Here is a 17,341-nt window from a genome sequence, read left to right on the forward strand (position 1 = left end):
TGTTTCAGTAAGTACTGGTAACTGCCTCCCCCAGTGTGAGAATCAAGGCATCTGCGATAATGGAGTTTGTGTGTGTGGATTGGAAAATACAGGCGCCTACTGTCAAATAACAAGTAAGTGTATGAAAACTTACTTGTACATATACAATTGCTCTTTTGTGATTGTTTTCTGTCTGATTTTCTCCTTTTTTTTTTACTGTTTGAGTGTTCACCTTGCGCTGTATTGTTGTTTCTATGTTTATGTCTTGTATGTTGATGTAGCTACAGTGGGTGTGTACGATTAGCTTCCTCGGGTTGACCCCGATCTGCCCTCGGTAAGATCAAAAAGCTTTGACGTCATTCGAGGGGCTAACCCAGGTCGGCCTTAAGTGCCCTGCTTGTGGAACGGTCACTTAGGGCTGGCCCAAGGTGCATGACGTCACCACAAGAGAGTGAGTGATCGTTCGATTAGCTCTTGTCAGGGGCTCAACCGAATGAGCACTGCGGGGTCGACACAGGGAAGCTAATCGAACGCACCCATAGTAACAGAGTTCTGTTGCCAGTTTGGTGTATACATACCCCCTTGGTAGGAGTTTGCTGAGTTGCCTTGATGGGAAGATTGCCTAAACAGTCACTGTGGTCAAGTGGTTCAACTGTAGGACTTCCACTCACTGAGTCGTAGGTTCGAGTCCTCCAAACTAACCACTAATTTCACAATGACTAGAATAAGTGTTGTCGTCTAGTTACTGAATCGCAACTTCTTGATTCATAAGCATATTTGTTAAACCAATGTTTGTATGAATGAGATTGGCTGTTGCCAGCTTGGTGTTTAATTCCCCTTGTGGAAGTTTGCAAAGTTTCCTTGATGGGAAGGTCACCTAAACAGCCACCATGGTCAAGTGGTTTGAATGCAGGACTTGCAATCACAAGGTTGTGGGTTCAAACCCTACCAAGCTAACCACTGACTTCACAATGATTAGAATAAAAGTTATCTAGTTATTGAATCACAATTTATTGATGTTTGGGTGCAATTCATATAAAAAACCAATGGTTGTACATATTGGGAGAGATTGGCTTTTACCAGCTGAGTGTTTATATCCCCTTGTGGGAGTTTACCAAGCTCCCTTAAAGGCAGTGGACACTATTGGTAGTTGGGTCTGTCCACACTAATGGGTCTTTTTGGTTCCAAAAGATAACTTTTTGGACTGTGACTGGGAGGGTACACAAAATACAACATTTTTCCCTGTATTTTGTTTTGTACAATTCTCTGCTGATAGTGAGTGTGCTTACCAAACAGTATAACAAATGTCTTATTATTTAAGAAGTTACGCAGTTTTCTTTAAGACACATTGTTTGTATAAAGGACAGACATTTTGTATTGGAATTGACTAGAATTGGATGACACAAATACTTAATTAATTGATTTACTCAAAGGTTAATTAAGTTAGACCCATTGCCCCTATTTTTATGGTTATCTGTAAAAACCAAGAGTACCTTGAGGTTTTTCAGCTGGTATGAATGTTTGTTTTTAACATGGACAGACATATTGTGACAAATATCTGTCCATGTTACAAACCTAATATCTTCAAGATAATTTTCTGTAGTTTCTTGAGTACCCACGCAGATGTCTTGGTTTTGCCTGGAAACATTCTTTGCAGGGACAGCATTGTAGGGGACAACATTTTTGGCAATCTGTTTATCTTATTATGCCTTTCTCACCATTTATGTACGAAATGTCTGTCCAACATTCCCCTGTTACAAACACAATCATCTTGAAGATGATCCCCAGTTATTGCTAAAACACAGATAAATGTGTCTTGCTCTTTGCAAACAAAAACCTTGAAGTGATTTGGAATGTGCATGGGAAACAAGCTTGACAAAACTCTTCCTTGTTTATTTTTGTCACCCATTTATAACAAAAAAGTCACATCAAATGTTCCCATTAGCGTGGACAGACCCAGTTATCAAACACTAGTCTTCACAGTTGGTGTATCTCAACATATGTATAAAATATCAAACCTGTGAAAATTTGAGCTCAATCGGTCATCGAACTTGCGAGATAATAATGAAAGAAAATAAACACCCTTACACGCGAAGTTGTGTGCGTTTAGATGGTTGATTTCGAGACCTCAAGTTCTAAATCTGAGGTCTCGAAATCAAAATCGTGGAAAATTACTTCTTTCTCGAAAACTATGGCACTTCAGAGGGAGCTGTTTCTCACAATGTTTTATACCATCAACCTCTTCCCACTACTCGCCACCAAAAAAGGTTTTATGCTAATAATTATTTTGAGTAATTACCAATAGTGTCCACTGCCTTTAATGGGAGCATCGTCTAAACAAAGAAACAAAAATTACATTGATTTTTTTCCTTTTCCAGTTGGAGATGGTTTCTTCATAACGATTAATAACGAACCGTATGAGGAGTTCCGAACCGGTCAGGACGTAACGGTTACCTGTGAGTTTGTGGGAGAAGGAGGAGAAGCGGCCCAACCTGCATGGAGAGATCCCGATGGTGTGATCATTAAACCAGCGAGTACAGGTAAGAATCGCGTCACCCTCATAAAAACAATAATAACAAATTCTTATATACATGTAGACCCATTGCATATGACGTCGCGCTCTCAAAAAGGAGGAAGATCGTTGGACAATAGCTGTTCTCTATGCGTAAAAATATGCGCGTGACCTCAGCGTACCTTTAGCATTTCGCATTATGCAAGGGGGAGCTATTGATTCCTTACACACTACTGAACATGCCTCCGAACAATGCGCGTAATTTTGGGTGTCAACTCTCTTTTGTGCATGTTTATTTACAATTTGGACACCCAGGATAGGCACATATGAGTACGCTGCTCTGGTTGGTTGGCTCAGGGCTATTGTGTGGGTTGCCAGTTGTCTGAGAAAGCCCTGTGCAGTGGGGCGTGTCAGTAGACTGGGGGTTGTCGGAGGAGGAGGGTCGCGGTCATTTAAAAAAAAAAGTGCAATGGGAACGCGGCTTTAGACCCACACTGTGCACTGACCTTTAAGACCCGAGTCTGAGACATTAGTTTGCAAGACAAACAAAAACAAGATTCCAATCTACAAAACTTGATCACATTTCAATACTTCCTGTCTCTGGTTTATTTCAGTGTTAACAAACAATCATGCTGTAGATGTTGAAATTATTTAACCCTCCTACTCTTGGTGATGTTATTATTTACTGATAAATAATGATTCAACTGCAAAGGTTGTATTCTGTGGCACAGCTGAGCAAAGACCTGACTGTACATGCTTGTACTGTATGCATTCATTACACATGGTGCCATATTGCAGGCTGGCATAGTTTATCTATCATTTAAAACCAGACTGGATTATACTGACTGGTGTTATAGTAGGAAGGTTATTATTGTAACTAGTCAATTATATTCATTATGCCCTCAATTATTCTGGACATAAAATGCAAATTGTTTTCATGCATCATATCTTTTTTTTTAAAGCAAAATTTTTTTTTTCTTTTTTTTTTGGGGGGGGGGTGTTTGGGCACAGCACAAATCTCTAAATGAAATACAAGAATAACCTGACTTATTTGTTGTTTTATGAGGGCAAGTTCTTAACAAAATAAAATATTTGGCAATAACTTTTACCTTTGAAAAAATATGTTGTTACATATTACTCTTCCATAACCATGAATCTAAATGGTTCTAATATATGGTCTTACATTAGAACCAACCTTTACAAGCATAAATCCAAGTACACCATTCTTTAACTAAAAATACTTGGTGTTGAGTTACTTTCAATTTATTGTGGTGAATTCATTTTGGGGTTCTAATTATTTAAATTAAACTTGTTCGGGGTTTGTAGGACTTGTGACAGAAAGTATGAAAGATGTGATTTTTTATATAAAAGCTATTAACATTAATCTATACAATTATTACTCTCACTGATTTTCAGCCATTCTTAAACAATCCCTGACTGATTGCAACCAGCAAAAAGTCAAACAATCATATCACCTTGTATAGGTTCCCATTTGTACACCTGGATGAAGAGAAGCAATTCATGTGTGTCTAAGCTTGTTCAATAACATTGCAGTGGTTGAGCTTCAACCTCATTACTATAAATCAATCATATACATGTACTTTGATCATAGATGGTAACAATCAATGTTTGTTGATGGTAAAATTGACCAGTATCCACAAGCTTGTTCTAGCTTCTAATGACAAAATCTGATGAAGCATTTTAGTAATGTTTGTAGGTCATTAAAGGCACTGGACACTCTTGGTAATTACTCAAAACAATTATTAGCATAAAAACCTTACTGGGTAATGAGTAATGGGGAGAGGTTGATAATATAAAACATTGTGAGAAACGGCTCCCTCTGAAGTAACATAGTTTTCTAGAGAGAAGTAATTTTCAACGGTTTGATTTCGAGACCTCAGATTTAGAATTTGAGGTCTCAAAATCAAGCATCTGAAAAGCACACATTTTTGTGTGACAAGGGTGTTTTTTCTTTCATTGTTGTCTCGCCCATTCGACGACCGATTGAGCTCAAATTTTCACAGGTTTGTTATTTTATGCATGTGTTGAGATACACCAAGTGAGAATACTGGTCTTTGACAATTACCGATAGTGTCCAGTGTCTTGAAAACTGTTGCTTTTCATTACACTGATGCATGAGTTACAATACTTCAAAGCTTCTTTGATTCAATCTTACATGAACATCCATTCAGATTTATGATATTACATCTTGTAACTATTAAAAGTTGTCGTAAAAAACATTTTGAAGAATAGAAAACGGTATCGCCCAATGACATTGTTAAATGTCCTTGCCTAAAACCTTCAAGTGTTGAAATAATTCTCCAAACACCATTCTGTTGTAATCCTCATCCACAATAAATAAGTAACACATAATACATCCAGTTAAAATATTATCGCTCAATGATCAAATCATTGAAATTCCACATTGAAGAGTTATTACGGGAATAAAAGATTAGGCGACGAGTTCTTAAATTGCCGTTTTAAACCGACAGGGTCATGGCCTTTGTCGCACAGCCATGACCCTGCAGCGTGTCACTACTCTTTCATTCCCATTTATAAATGCCCTCATGTTAAAAAGCGAAATGAAAATTCACAAGTAAAGAGAATATTACACTGTTTCTTTTGCGAATTTTTCAAAGTTTCGAATTAAAAAAACTTTAATAAAAATGTTTTGTGCGCGTCAGTCGTTGTGGATACGCGCGTGTACACATATATTTACGTGCTGTTACTAATAGCTATGAATTGCGTTCCGCATAATTTAAATTAGCTTACATTAGCTTGCGCGCCCAACACGTGAAGCCAGCCGGTCTTAAACAGCTTCAGCTTTGTCTTTACCAATCATTTTGAACACCCCCACGTTACGCTCTCTCCACCAATAGGAATAGCGAAACTGTCTGGGGTATTTATGAATGAGTATTCAAACTACAACTTATGGTTATCAAGATTAAATTGAAAACGTCAACTTTGAATTGAAAAAAATTAAAAGACTTATATGTTTAAGTCCACAAAAATCCGGAAAATGTATTTTGCTTATTACACATTTAACCAAACAATATTCTGTATCCTTGATGCAAATTTGAAATATGTTTTATATGCAAAAAAATTCATCAATTTTTTGTTTACAATAATTTTATTATAAACCAACCATCCGTCAACATAATGACTGCTTGCCTAAAACTTTGTTTTGTTTTGATAAAATTATCAAAACGTCAATCTTGTAACCTATTTCATCTATTTGATTTTCTCAATCTACAACTTTAAATTTCAATTAAAAGAAATTAATGATGATTACAATTAAACCCTGCAGCAAATATCTTTTGGTAATTTCCAAATTTTAAGTGACATCTTGCTCAAAACTGTCCGTTCATTTTGATTCAAAACAACACTTTTTATTTCAAATTCATCCTACAAGTTTTTCAAAGCTGCATCAAATATATATACAAGTGCAGTGGCATTCCTGTGCACATTTGATCCATAAAAGAATAAGTTAAACTCATAGGCATATATATATTGACTAGAGCGCTAACTTGCTCTGCGTTTTGAAGCCACCCTGGGCGCAGACATGTTTGGTGTGTTGCGTGAATTCGGAATTTTAAGAGAACACACGTTGCCGAGATTATTTTACATTCGGCGTGTGCGTATACGTACGCAGCTGTCCACTCGCATACGTCTGCGCTATGAAAACCGTAACTTCGACTTGATTGCCGTACTAAAAAAAGTAAACGCGCCTTTTAATCATGACGCACATGACGCTCGCAGTTTGTGCGCTGATCAGCAGATTGTGCGTTCACATTTACTGAATTGTTTGCTTTGATGGCACATACAAAATAACAGACGCACGATCATGCAAATAGCCGTACAATTGCCGTACAAAATTTCAAGCTTTTGTATTGGTTTGTACATAAACATGGACGCGCCCACATGGCTTCAAAACCTTAGTGCGTGTATAACGGGGTGTTAGCGCTCTAGTCAATATATATAGCTCTATGGTTAAACTAGACCTTATAGTTTCATGCTGTTTGTTGCAGGACTATTTCATCCTGGAGAACGCTACAATGATATTTCAACCAGATCAGTTATTGGGCAGTCTTAGAATGATTTGCTCAACATTTGTGCAGTAAAATCATGTTTAAACTGATCGAGTTTTCTGCACACTGCAGTGTGCACAAAACTGAATGCTACTATTTAGAAGCAAACAATGGTTCTTGATTAGTTATTGAAAAATTTTGTATAACATTTTACTGTGCTATACAATGGAAATCATCGAGTGCATTTAAATCATAGTTGTATGTGTAGACATACCTGTACATCTTCTGTGTGACTTGGTTTGAAATCTTCTCTTATTTTCATGTTCTACTTTTCCAAGCAGTGTGTAAATCCTCTCCAGAAGCTCCATTGTATATCCATATCATGAATGTCTGGTGATAGTAATATTTACCATTCGGATGGGTATAAAGCGTTGAATCCTACAGTTAACTTCTCCATACCCACTTGGTTTAGAGTGTGGTGTTCAGTTAACAGGACTTGAGAGTGTGGTGTTAAGTTAACAGGACTTCAGAGGGTGGTGTTCAGTTAACAGGACTTCAGAGTGTGGTGTTTAGTTTACAGGACTTCAGAGTGTGGTGTTTAGTTTACCGGACTTCAGAGTGTGGTGTTCAGTTTACAGGACTTGAGAGTGTGGTGTTTAGTTTACAGGACTTCAGAGTGTGGTGTTCAGTTTACAGGACTTCAGAGTTTGGTGTTTAGTTTACAGGACTTCAGAGTGTGGTGTTTAGTTTACAGGACTTCAGAGTGTGGTGTTTAGTTTACAGGACTTCAGAGTGTGGTGTTCAGTTTACTGGATTTCCCGCATTTTCATAGAGCAGGTCTTCAAGGAGTAGTAGTTACCTTTCCAGTGATACCATTGTAAACCTTGTTGCCATTCCACTGGACCCTGATGGTGGTATTGACCATTAAGATTAGAAAGCTTACAGTTGTTAAACCACCATGCCCCTTTGTAGTGCTCTGCACAGCCATAATAGCCTGCAATATCATTGTCCTGATCCTTGGTACTGAAGGTCTTGCCATTATGCAATTCCAGTGAATCACCCACTGAGCTGGCTTCATCATAGGAGCCATAATGGAGAGTACTTATCACCTGATACAGCAAACTCATCGTAACTGGCCCAAGCTGTGTTTCCACTCCAATCACCCATATCTACCCTTAATCGCCATTGTCCTGAGTTAGTAAGGTCACGTAGTATGTCATTACCAAGCCAGAACTCAGTGGAGAGATCACCAAACCCAGATTGATATTCTGCCCAATTACGGTAAAAGTCAACTGAGCCATCTTGTCTCCTCTGGAACACAATCCAGCCTCCTCCATCTGTCTCCATATCACAGTAGACCTTCACTCCATCAGTCAGACCAGCAGGGTAGATGGTGTAGATGCCACTCTCAAGGTTGCCAGCCTGGTATAACTTCAGACAGCTACTTAATTGTCCACTTAATTGTACAGAGTCTGGTGCTGAAAGTGAAGGAGTTTCCAAGTTGCTATCATAGTAGGCAACTCCTTGCAGCTCAATGAAGTCATCAGGGCTTTGAGATTGAGTAGCATTGCTCAACTGACAAACATGGTTACTCATGTAGTAGTTGAATGATGCACAGTGTGGATCCATAGAGCAGTCTCGCCCACAGATCACAGGAGACGATACAGTCTTCCATTTAAACACATGATTTAGTAGGACTCTGTTGCTTGCTGGATACAGGTTTGATTTGACTCGTTGTTGACAATCACCATGACAATAATGTAGCAAGCAAGCCAGGAACAAAGTTATTATAACTTTCATGATGAACGACCAGCTTACAACATGAGAAATAAAAACTCATCTGACCCAGTCTGAAGGCCTCTAACAGATTCTTGTAACAGTTGAATTCTGATTTACACAGCTCATATTTATACTTAGCAGATCATTTCATCAACAGTGTCAAAATATAACACAGCTGAGTCCATACAACCCACTGTCCGGCTTGTAGTTCAGAAAAAGTCCCTGTTCCATGTCACATACTCCCAGTAGCTTAAACAGTTAACACATGGCAACCGCCAATTGAGGCCTAAATGTTGACTGAAATTCTCAAAGTCATTATAATTCCTTTTTTTTAAGGCAGGCTAAACTTAGCTTTGCATCTTTGGGTTTTTATTTATTGAAAAATAATGAAGTCCTTCGCTTTGATTGAAGCCAATAGAGTAACCTATTTGTGATGCTGAAGCCGCTAATTGGTTGTCCTTGATTCTGCCTCATTTATTTCTAGATTACTAAGCATCGTGTTGCATTGAACTGCTTTAGATGTAAAACATTGCATGAACTCAAGCTGGTGTGCAGGAGGTCCTGTCCCCCATATGGCGATCTGTGTACAAACTTCTTCTGAAAGGGCCCTTTTTAGAAACAGCCTCCTTCAGCCTATGTTAATTTCCCATATGGGGGACAGAATCTCCGCCAAACAGATTTGGGTAACATCCAAACCTTAAAGTTGCTTTCTTATGTTTTCATAAAATGTCATTTCACGTTTTTGGGTATGTGCAGTTTTACACCATCTATGTTGACAAGGGAAAATGCGTGCTCAAGCTGAAACTTTGCATTGTATTCAAGTTGGGTTGTGTAACATCCGAAATTTGAAATTTGAAATTCTATTTTAATGACAACAAATGTTACATAACATCACCTTAAAGGTGCAGTTTTACATGATCAATACAATACAAACAAAAAGCGCCGTCAACCTCAAACTTGCTATTAGTGTTCTTGAACTCCTGGTGTTTGTCAGGTGGCAAACACTCTTTTCAGTTTGTTGTTTTTAACTTAAAACATTAAATTAGCACAATTTCACAAAAATCTGATTTAACGATAAACTTACTAAGAAATTTTGTTCGATTTTTCGAAAGTAGGCAGTTTATCGCTCAGCAGCTTTACTTTAATGAGCTTGGTGTTTCAATATTACAATGTGAAAAAATGCGTTTAAACACCTCAAAATAGGCCTTCTTCTTCATTATTTTTTAATTTAGTACAAATATGTGTACGTGTATGTTTTTGGTTAAATAATTTCTCTTATTTTCATGCTACATTGCATGGTTGTGTAGTTATTGAGAAATGAGTAAAACAAGTCATGTAAAAACTCCTTAACCAGTTATGATATTTTACCAAAACCATAGCATAACTGGTTAGTACGTTTTTACATGCTAAAACTGAGACGAAAATTATTACTTTTACTCATTTCTCAAAAACTACAGCACCTCAGTAAGTAAGGGAAGCTTTCTACTATCATAATCTTCGTATGGTTTCATACTTACTCATTGCAACGGGTAAACAATATTTCTATGGAATGGATTCAACTGAGCTGGAAGTTAACTAAAAGGGAGGGATGGTGGTTGTAACTTTCTTATTGTTCTTATATCTTGTATGTCTTGATGCCCACTTTTATTGATGCATCCATACTCATAGCAACGGGTAAACAATATTTCTATGGAATGGATTCAACTGAGCTGCTACTCAAGAGTCTTGAGTAAAGACCCACTTTGTGAACTGAGACAAGAGTCTTGGGTAGTCTTCTAAGACCCACACTGTGAACTGAGACAAGCGTCTTGGGTAGTCTTATAAGACCCGCACTGTAAACTGAGACAAGAGTCTTGGGGAGTCTTCTCAGACCCATTTGTGAACTGAGACAAGAGTCTTGGGTAATCTTCTAAGACACACTGTGAAGTGAGACATAAAATTTAAGACCTGAGTCTAAGTCATTAGTTTGCAACACAAACAAAACACCAGATTCCAATCTACAAAACTTGATCACATTTCAATACTTCCTGTCTGTGGTTTATTTCAGTGTTAACAAACAATCATGACATATGTAGATGTTGAAATAAATTTAACCCTCCTACTCTTGGTGATATTAACCAGTGATTAATAATGATTCAACTGCAAAGATTGTATACAGTGGCACAGCTGAGCAAAGACCTGACTGTACACGTGTGTACTGTATGCATTCATTACACATGGTGCCATATTGCAGGCTGGCATAGTTTGTCTATCATTTAAAACCAGACTGGATTATACTGACTGGTGTTATAGTAGGAAGGTTATTATTGTAACTAGTCAATTATATTCATTATGCCCTCAATTATTCTTGACATAAAATGCAAATTGTTTTCATGCATCATATCTTTTTCTTTGAAGCAACATTTTTTTTTTGGGGGGGGGGGTGTTTGGGCACAGCACAAATCCCTTAATGAAATACAAGAATAACCTGACTTATTTGTTGTTTTATGAGGGCAAACTCTTCACAAAATAAAATATTTGGCAATAACTTTTACCTTTGAAAAAATATGTTACATATTACTCTTCCATAACCATGAATCTATATGGTTCTAATATATGGTCTTACATTAGAACCAACCTTTACAGGCATAAATCCAAGTACACCATTCTTTAACTAAAAATACTTGGTGTTGAGTTACTTTCAATTGATTGTGGTGAATTCATTTTGGGGTTCTAATTAATTAAATTAAACTTGTTCGGGGTTTGTAGGACTTGTGACAGAAAGTACGAAAGATGTGATTTTTTATATAAAAGCTATTAACATCAATCTATACAATTATTACTCTCACTGATTTTCAGCCATTCTTAAACAATCCCTGACTGATTGCAACCAGCAAAAAGTCAAACAATCATATCACCTTGTACAGATTCCCATTTGTACACCTGGATGAAGAGAAGCAATTCATGTGTGTCTAAGCTTGTTCAATAACATTGCAGTGGTTGAGCTTCAACCTCATTACTATAAATCAATCATATACTTTGATAAAATATTCTCAAAGATAAGTGATAAACAGCGTTCGTTGATGGTGAATTTGACCAGCATCCAGAAGCTTGTTCTAGCTTGTACTGAAATTATCTAATTTTTTTTCTTCAGCTGCGCCACGCATCTGGAACTCTCTACCACTTAATCTTAGATCTTGTCTTTGTACCACAACATTCAAATCTCTTCTCAAAACTTATCTTATGTCACAGGTTTTCAAGGACTAATTTTGTTGTGTCTGTTTTTCTTTGTTTTGTTTGGTTTTGTTTTGTTTTGTTTGTTGTTAGTTTTTACTGTGCCTTGAACACCCATTATTATTATTATTATTATAATAATAATTATTATTATTTTTATCATTATGGCTGATTAATTTGTATTTCAGTAATGTCATTAAAGGAACACGTTGCCTTGGATCGGTCGAGTTGGTCTTTGAAAAGCGTTTGTAACCGTTTGTTACAAAATGCATATGGTTATAAAGATGATTTAAAAGTAGAACACAATGATCCACACAAATTTGCCTCGAAAATGCGTGGTTTTCCTTTTACTTTGCAAACTAACACGGTCGGCCATTTTTGACTCCCATAAATGGCCGACAGTGTTAGCCGACGAGGTAAAAGGAAAACCACGCAATTTCGAGTGATACTTGTGTGGATCATTATATTCTACTTTTAAAACATCTTTCCAATCATATGCATTTTATAACAAACGGTTACAAACGCTTTTCAAAGACCAACTCGACCGATCCAAGGCAACGTGTTCCTTTAAAACTGTATCTTCCCATTACACTGATGCATGAATTACAATACTTCAAAGCTTCTATGTTTCAATCTTACATGAACATCCATTCAGATTTATATTACATCTTATAACTATTCTAACACAATATTATTTTTTTTTTAAGAAAAGAAAATGGTATCCCCTGATAACATTGTTAAAATGTTCTTGCCTAAAACCTTCATGTGTTGAATTAAATATTCTAACACCATTCTGTTGTAATCCTCATCCGTCATATTAAAGTAACACACAATCAAGATGAAATATTATTGCTAAACGATAAAATCATTGAATTTCCACATTGTAGAATTATTCAGCATTCAAACTACAACCAATGGTTATCAAGAATAAAACTTGTACAATTGAAAACAGAACCTAAATTTGAAGAAGAAAAAACTTTTAAAAATGACATGTTTAAGTCTACATTTTTTTAATAAGATACACATAAAGTCCTTAGTTATCTGAAATATAATTTAAAAGTGACAAAAACACATTCATTAAAACAGATCTGTCTGAATTCGAAAGTGAAATAAAAAAATAATCCAATCAATTATAACATTATTACTTTTACTATTTTCAGCCATTCTTAAACAATCCCTGACTGATTGCAACCAGCTAAAAGTCAAACAATCATATCACCTTGTACAGATTCCCATTTGTACACCTGGATGAAGAGAAGCAATTCATGTGTGTCTAAGCTTGTTCAAAAACACTACAGTGGTTGAGCTTCAACCTCATTACTATAAATCAATCATATACATGTACTTTGATCATAGATGGTAACAATCAATGTTTGTTGATGGTAAAATTGACCAGTATCCACAAGCTTGTTCTAGCTTCTAATGACAAAATCTGATGAAGCATTTTAGTAATGTTTGTAGGTCATTAAAGGCACTGGACACTCTTGGTAATTACTCAAAACAATTATTAGCATAAAAACCTTACTTGGTAATGAGTAATTGGGAGAGGTTGATAATATAAAACATTGTGAGAAACGGCTCCCTCTGAAGTAACATAGTTCTCTAGAGAGAAGTAATTTTCAACGGTTTGATTTCGAGACCTCAGATTTAGAATTTGAGGTCTCGAAATCAAGCATCTGAAAAGCACACATTTTTGTGTGACAAGGGTGTTTTTTCTTTCATTGTTGTCTCGCCCATTCGACGACCGATTGAGCTCAAATTTTCACAGGTTTGTTATTTTATGCATGTGTTGAGATACACCAAGTGAGAATACTGGTCTTTGACAATTACCGATAGTGTCCAGTGTCTTGAAAACTGTTGCTTTTCATTACACTGATGCATGAGTTACAATACTTCAAAGCTTCTTTGATTCAATCATACATTAATATCCATTCAGATTTATGATATTACATCTTGTAACTATTAAAAGTTGTCGTAAAAAACATTTTGAAGAATAGAAAACGGTATCGCCCAATGACATTGTTAAATGTCCTTGCCTAAAACTTTCAAGAGTTGAAATAATTCTCCAAACACCATTCTGTTGTAATCCTCATCCACAATAAATAAGTAACACATAATACATCCAGTTAAAATATTATCGCTCAATGATCAAATCATTGAAATTCCACATTGAAGAATTATTACGGGAATAAAAGATTAGGCGACGAGTTCTTAAATGGCCGTTTTAAACCACGTTTTGTCGCACGGCCATGACCCTGCAGCGTGTCACTACTCTTTCATTCCCATTTATAAATGCCCTCATGTTAAAAAGCGAAATGAAAATTCACAACTGAAGAGAATATTACACTGTTTCTTTTGCGAATTTTTCGAAGTTTCGAATTAAAAAAACTTTAATAAAAATGTTTTGTGCGCGTCGGTCGTTGTGGATACGCGCGTGTACACATATTTTTACGTGCTGTTACTAATAGCTATGAATTGCGTTCCGCATAATTTAAATTAGCGTACATTAGCTTGCGCGCCCAACACGTGAAGCCAGGCGGTCTTAAACAGCTTCAGCTGTGTCTTTACCAATCATTTAGAACACCCCCACGTTACGCGCTCTCCACCAATAGGAATAGCGAAACTGTCCGGGGTATTTATGAATGAGTATTCAAACTACAACTTATGGTTATCAAGATTAAAATTGAAAACGTCAACTTTGAATTGAAAAAAATAAAAAGACTTATATGTTTAAGTCCACAAAAATCCGGAAAATGTATTTTGCTTATTACACATTTAACCAAACAATATTCTGTATCCTTGATGCAAATTTGAAATATGTTTTATATGCAAAAAATTAATCAATTTTTTGTTTCAAATAATTTTATTATAAACCAACCATCCGTCAAAATAATGACTGCTTGCCTAAAACTTTGTTTTGTTTTGATAAAAATTATCAAAACATCAATCTTGTAACTTATTTCATCTATTTGATTTTCTCAATCTACAACTTTAAATTTCAATTAAAAGAAATTAATGATAATTACAATTAAACCCTGCAGCAAATATCTTTTGGTAATTTCCACATTTTAAGTGACATCTTGCTCAAAACTGTCCGTTCATTTTGATTCAAAACAACACTTTTTATTTCAAATTCATCCAACAAGTTTTTCAAACCTGCATCAAATATATATATACAAGTGCAGTGGCATTCCTGTGCACATTTGATCCATAAAAGAATAAGTTAAACTAGACTTGATAGTTTCATGCTGTTTGTTGCAGGACTATTTCATCCTGAAGAATGCTACAATGATATATCAACCAGATCAGTTATTGGACAATCTTGGAATGATTCCACTCTATGATTGTGCAGTAAAGTAATATTTAAACTGGTCATGTTTTGTGCACACTAAATGCTAATGCTTAGTGGTAAGCAATGATTTTTGAGTAGTTATTGTTATATTTTGTATAACATTTTGGTGTGCTATAAAAAGGAAATCATTGAGTGAAATTAAATCATAGTTGTATGCTCACCTAAATCTATGCCACTGTGTAGACATACCTGTACATCTTTTGGGTGACCAGAGGTTTTGAAATCTTCTCTTATTTTCATGTTGTACTTTTTTAAGCAGTGTGTAAATCCTCTCCAGGAGCTCCATTTTATTCCATGTCCATATCATGAATGTCTGGTGATAGTAATATTTACCATTCAGATGGGTTTAAAGACATTGAATCCTACAGTTAACTTCTCCATACCTGCTTTGTTTAGAGTGGGGTGTTCAATTTACAGGACTTGAGAGTGTGGTGTTCAGTTTACAGGACGTGAGAGTGTGGTGTTCAGTTTACAGGACTTGAGAGTGTTCAGTTTAAAGGACTTCAGCGTGTGGTGTTCAGTTTACTGGATTTCCCGTATTTTCATAGAGCAGGTCTTCAAGGAGTAGAAGTCACCTTTCCAGTGATACCATTGTAAACCTTGTTCCTGTTCCACTGGACCCTGATGGTAATATTGACCATTAAGATTAGAATACGAACAGCTGTAATACCACCATGCCCCTTTAAAGCGCTCTGCACAGTCATTATAGCCTTCCATATCATTGTCCTGATCCTTGGTACTGAAGGTCTTGCCATTATGCCATTCCAGTGAATCACCAGCTGAGCTGTGTGCATCATAGGAGCCATAACGGAGAGTGTACTTATCACCAGATACAGCAAACTCATCATAACTGGCCCAAGCTGTGTTTCCGTCCCAATCAGCCATATTTACCATTAATTGCCATTTTCTTGACTCAGTAAGGTCACGTAAGATGTCATTACCCAGCCAGAACTCAGTAGAGAGATCACCAAACCCAGATTAATATTCAGCCCAAATACGGTAAAAGTCAACTGAGCCATCTTGTCTCCTCTGGAACACAATCCAGCCTCCTCCATCTGTCTCCATATCACAGTAGACCTTCACTCCATCAGTTAGACCAGCAGGGTAGATGGTGTAGATACCACTGTTATGGCTACCAGCCTGGTGTAACTACAGACAACTACTAAACTGTTCAGAGTCTGGTGCTGAAAGTGAAGAAGTTTCCAAGTTGTCATCAAAATAGGCAACTCCTTGCAGCTCAATGAAGTCATCGGGGCTTTGAGATTGAGTAGCATTGCTCAACTGACAAACATGGCTACATGTGTAATAGTTGAATGATGCACAGTGTGGCTCCATAGAGCAGTCTCGCCCACAGATCACAGGAGATGATACAGTCTTCCATTTAAACACATGAATTAGTAGGGCTCTGTTGCTTGCTGGATACAGGTTTGATTTGACTCGTTGTTGACAATCACCATGACAATAATGTAGCAAGCAAGCCAGGAACAAAGTTATTATAACTTTCATGATGAACGACCAGCTTACAACATGAGAAATAAAAACTCATCTGACCCAGTCTGAAGGCCTCTAACAGATTCGTGTAATTCAGTTGAATTCTGATTTACACAGCTCATATTCATACTTAGCAGTTCATTTCATCAACAGTGTCAAAATATAACACAGCTGAGTCCATACAACCCACTGCCCGGCTTGTAGTTCAGAAAAAGTCACTGTTCCATGTAACATACTCCCAGTAGCTTAAACAGTTAACACATGGCAACCGCCAATTGAAGCCTAAATGTTGACTGAAATTCTCAAAGCCGTTATAATTCCTTTTTTTTAAGGCAGGCTAAACTTAGCTTTGCATCTTTGGGTTTTTATTTATTGAAAAATAATGAAGTCCTTCGCTTTGATTGAAGCCAATAGAGTAACCTATTTGTGATGCTGAAGCCGCTAATTGGTTGTCCTTGATTCGGCCTCATTTATTTCTAGATTACTAAGCATCGTGTTGCATTGAACTGCTTTAGATGTAAAACATTGCATGAACTCAAGCTGGTGTGCAGGAGGTCCTGTCCCCCATATGGCGATCTGTGTACAAACTTCTTATGAAAGGGCCCTTTTTAGAAACAGTCTCCTTCAGCCTATGTTAATTTCCCATATGGAGGACTGAATCTTCGCCAGACAGAATTCCCCTGGACACCGGGTTGGGTAACATCCAAACCTTAAAGTTGCTTTCTTATGTTTTCATAAAATGTCATTTCACGTTTTTGGGTATGTGCAGTTTTACAACATCTATGTTGACAAAGAAAAATGCGTGCTCAAGCTGAAACTTTGCATTGTATTCAAGTTGGGTTGTGTAACATCTGAAATTTGAAATTTGAAATTCTGTTTTAATGACAACAAATGTTACATAACATCACCTTAAAGGTGCAGTTTTACATGATCAATACAATACAAACAAAAAGCGCCGTCAAGCTCAAACTTGCTATTAGTGTTCAT

At 36.7% G+C, this 17,341-nt stretch overlaps 1 protein-coding gene across 1 annotated transcript in view; it reads left to right on the plus strand.

Moving 5' to 3' along the window:
- The window catches only part of LOC117301759, a 241,232-nt gene that overhangs the window by 41,380 nt on the left and 182,511 nt on the right, over positions 1–17,341 (plus strand). Inside the window, exons 31-32 of the mRNA XM_033785780.1 lie at positions 9–113; positions 2,358–2,519. Of these exons, the coding sequence (XP_033641671.1) occupies positions 9–113; positions 2,358–2,519 (267 nt within the window). The remainder of the gene's footprint in view (positions 1–8; positions 114–2,357; positions 2,520–17,341) is intronic.

Source organism: Asterias rubens, chromosome 17 (genome assembly GCF_902459465.1).
Source record: "Asterias rubens chromosome 17, eAstRub1.3, whole genome shotgun sequence".
NCBI lineage: Eukaryota > Metazoa > Echinodermata > Asteroidea > Forcipulatida > Asteriidae > Asterias > Asterias rubens.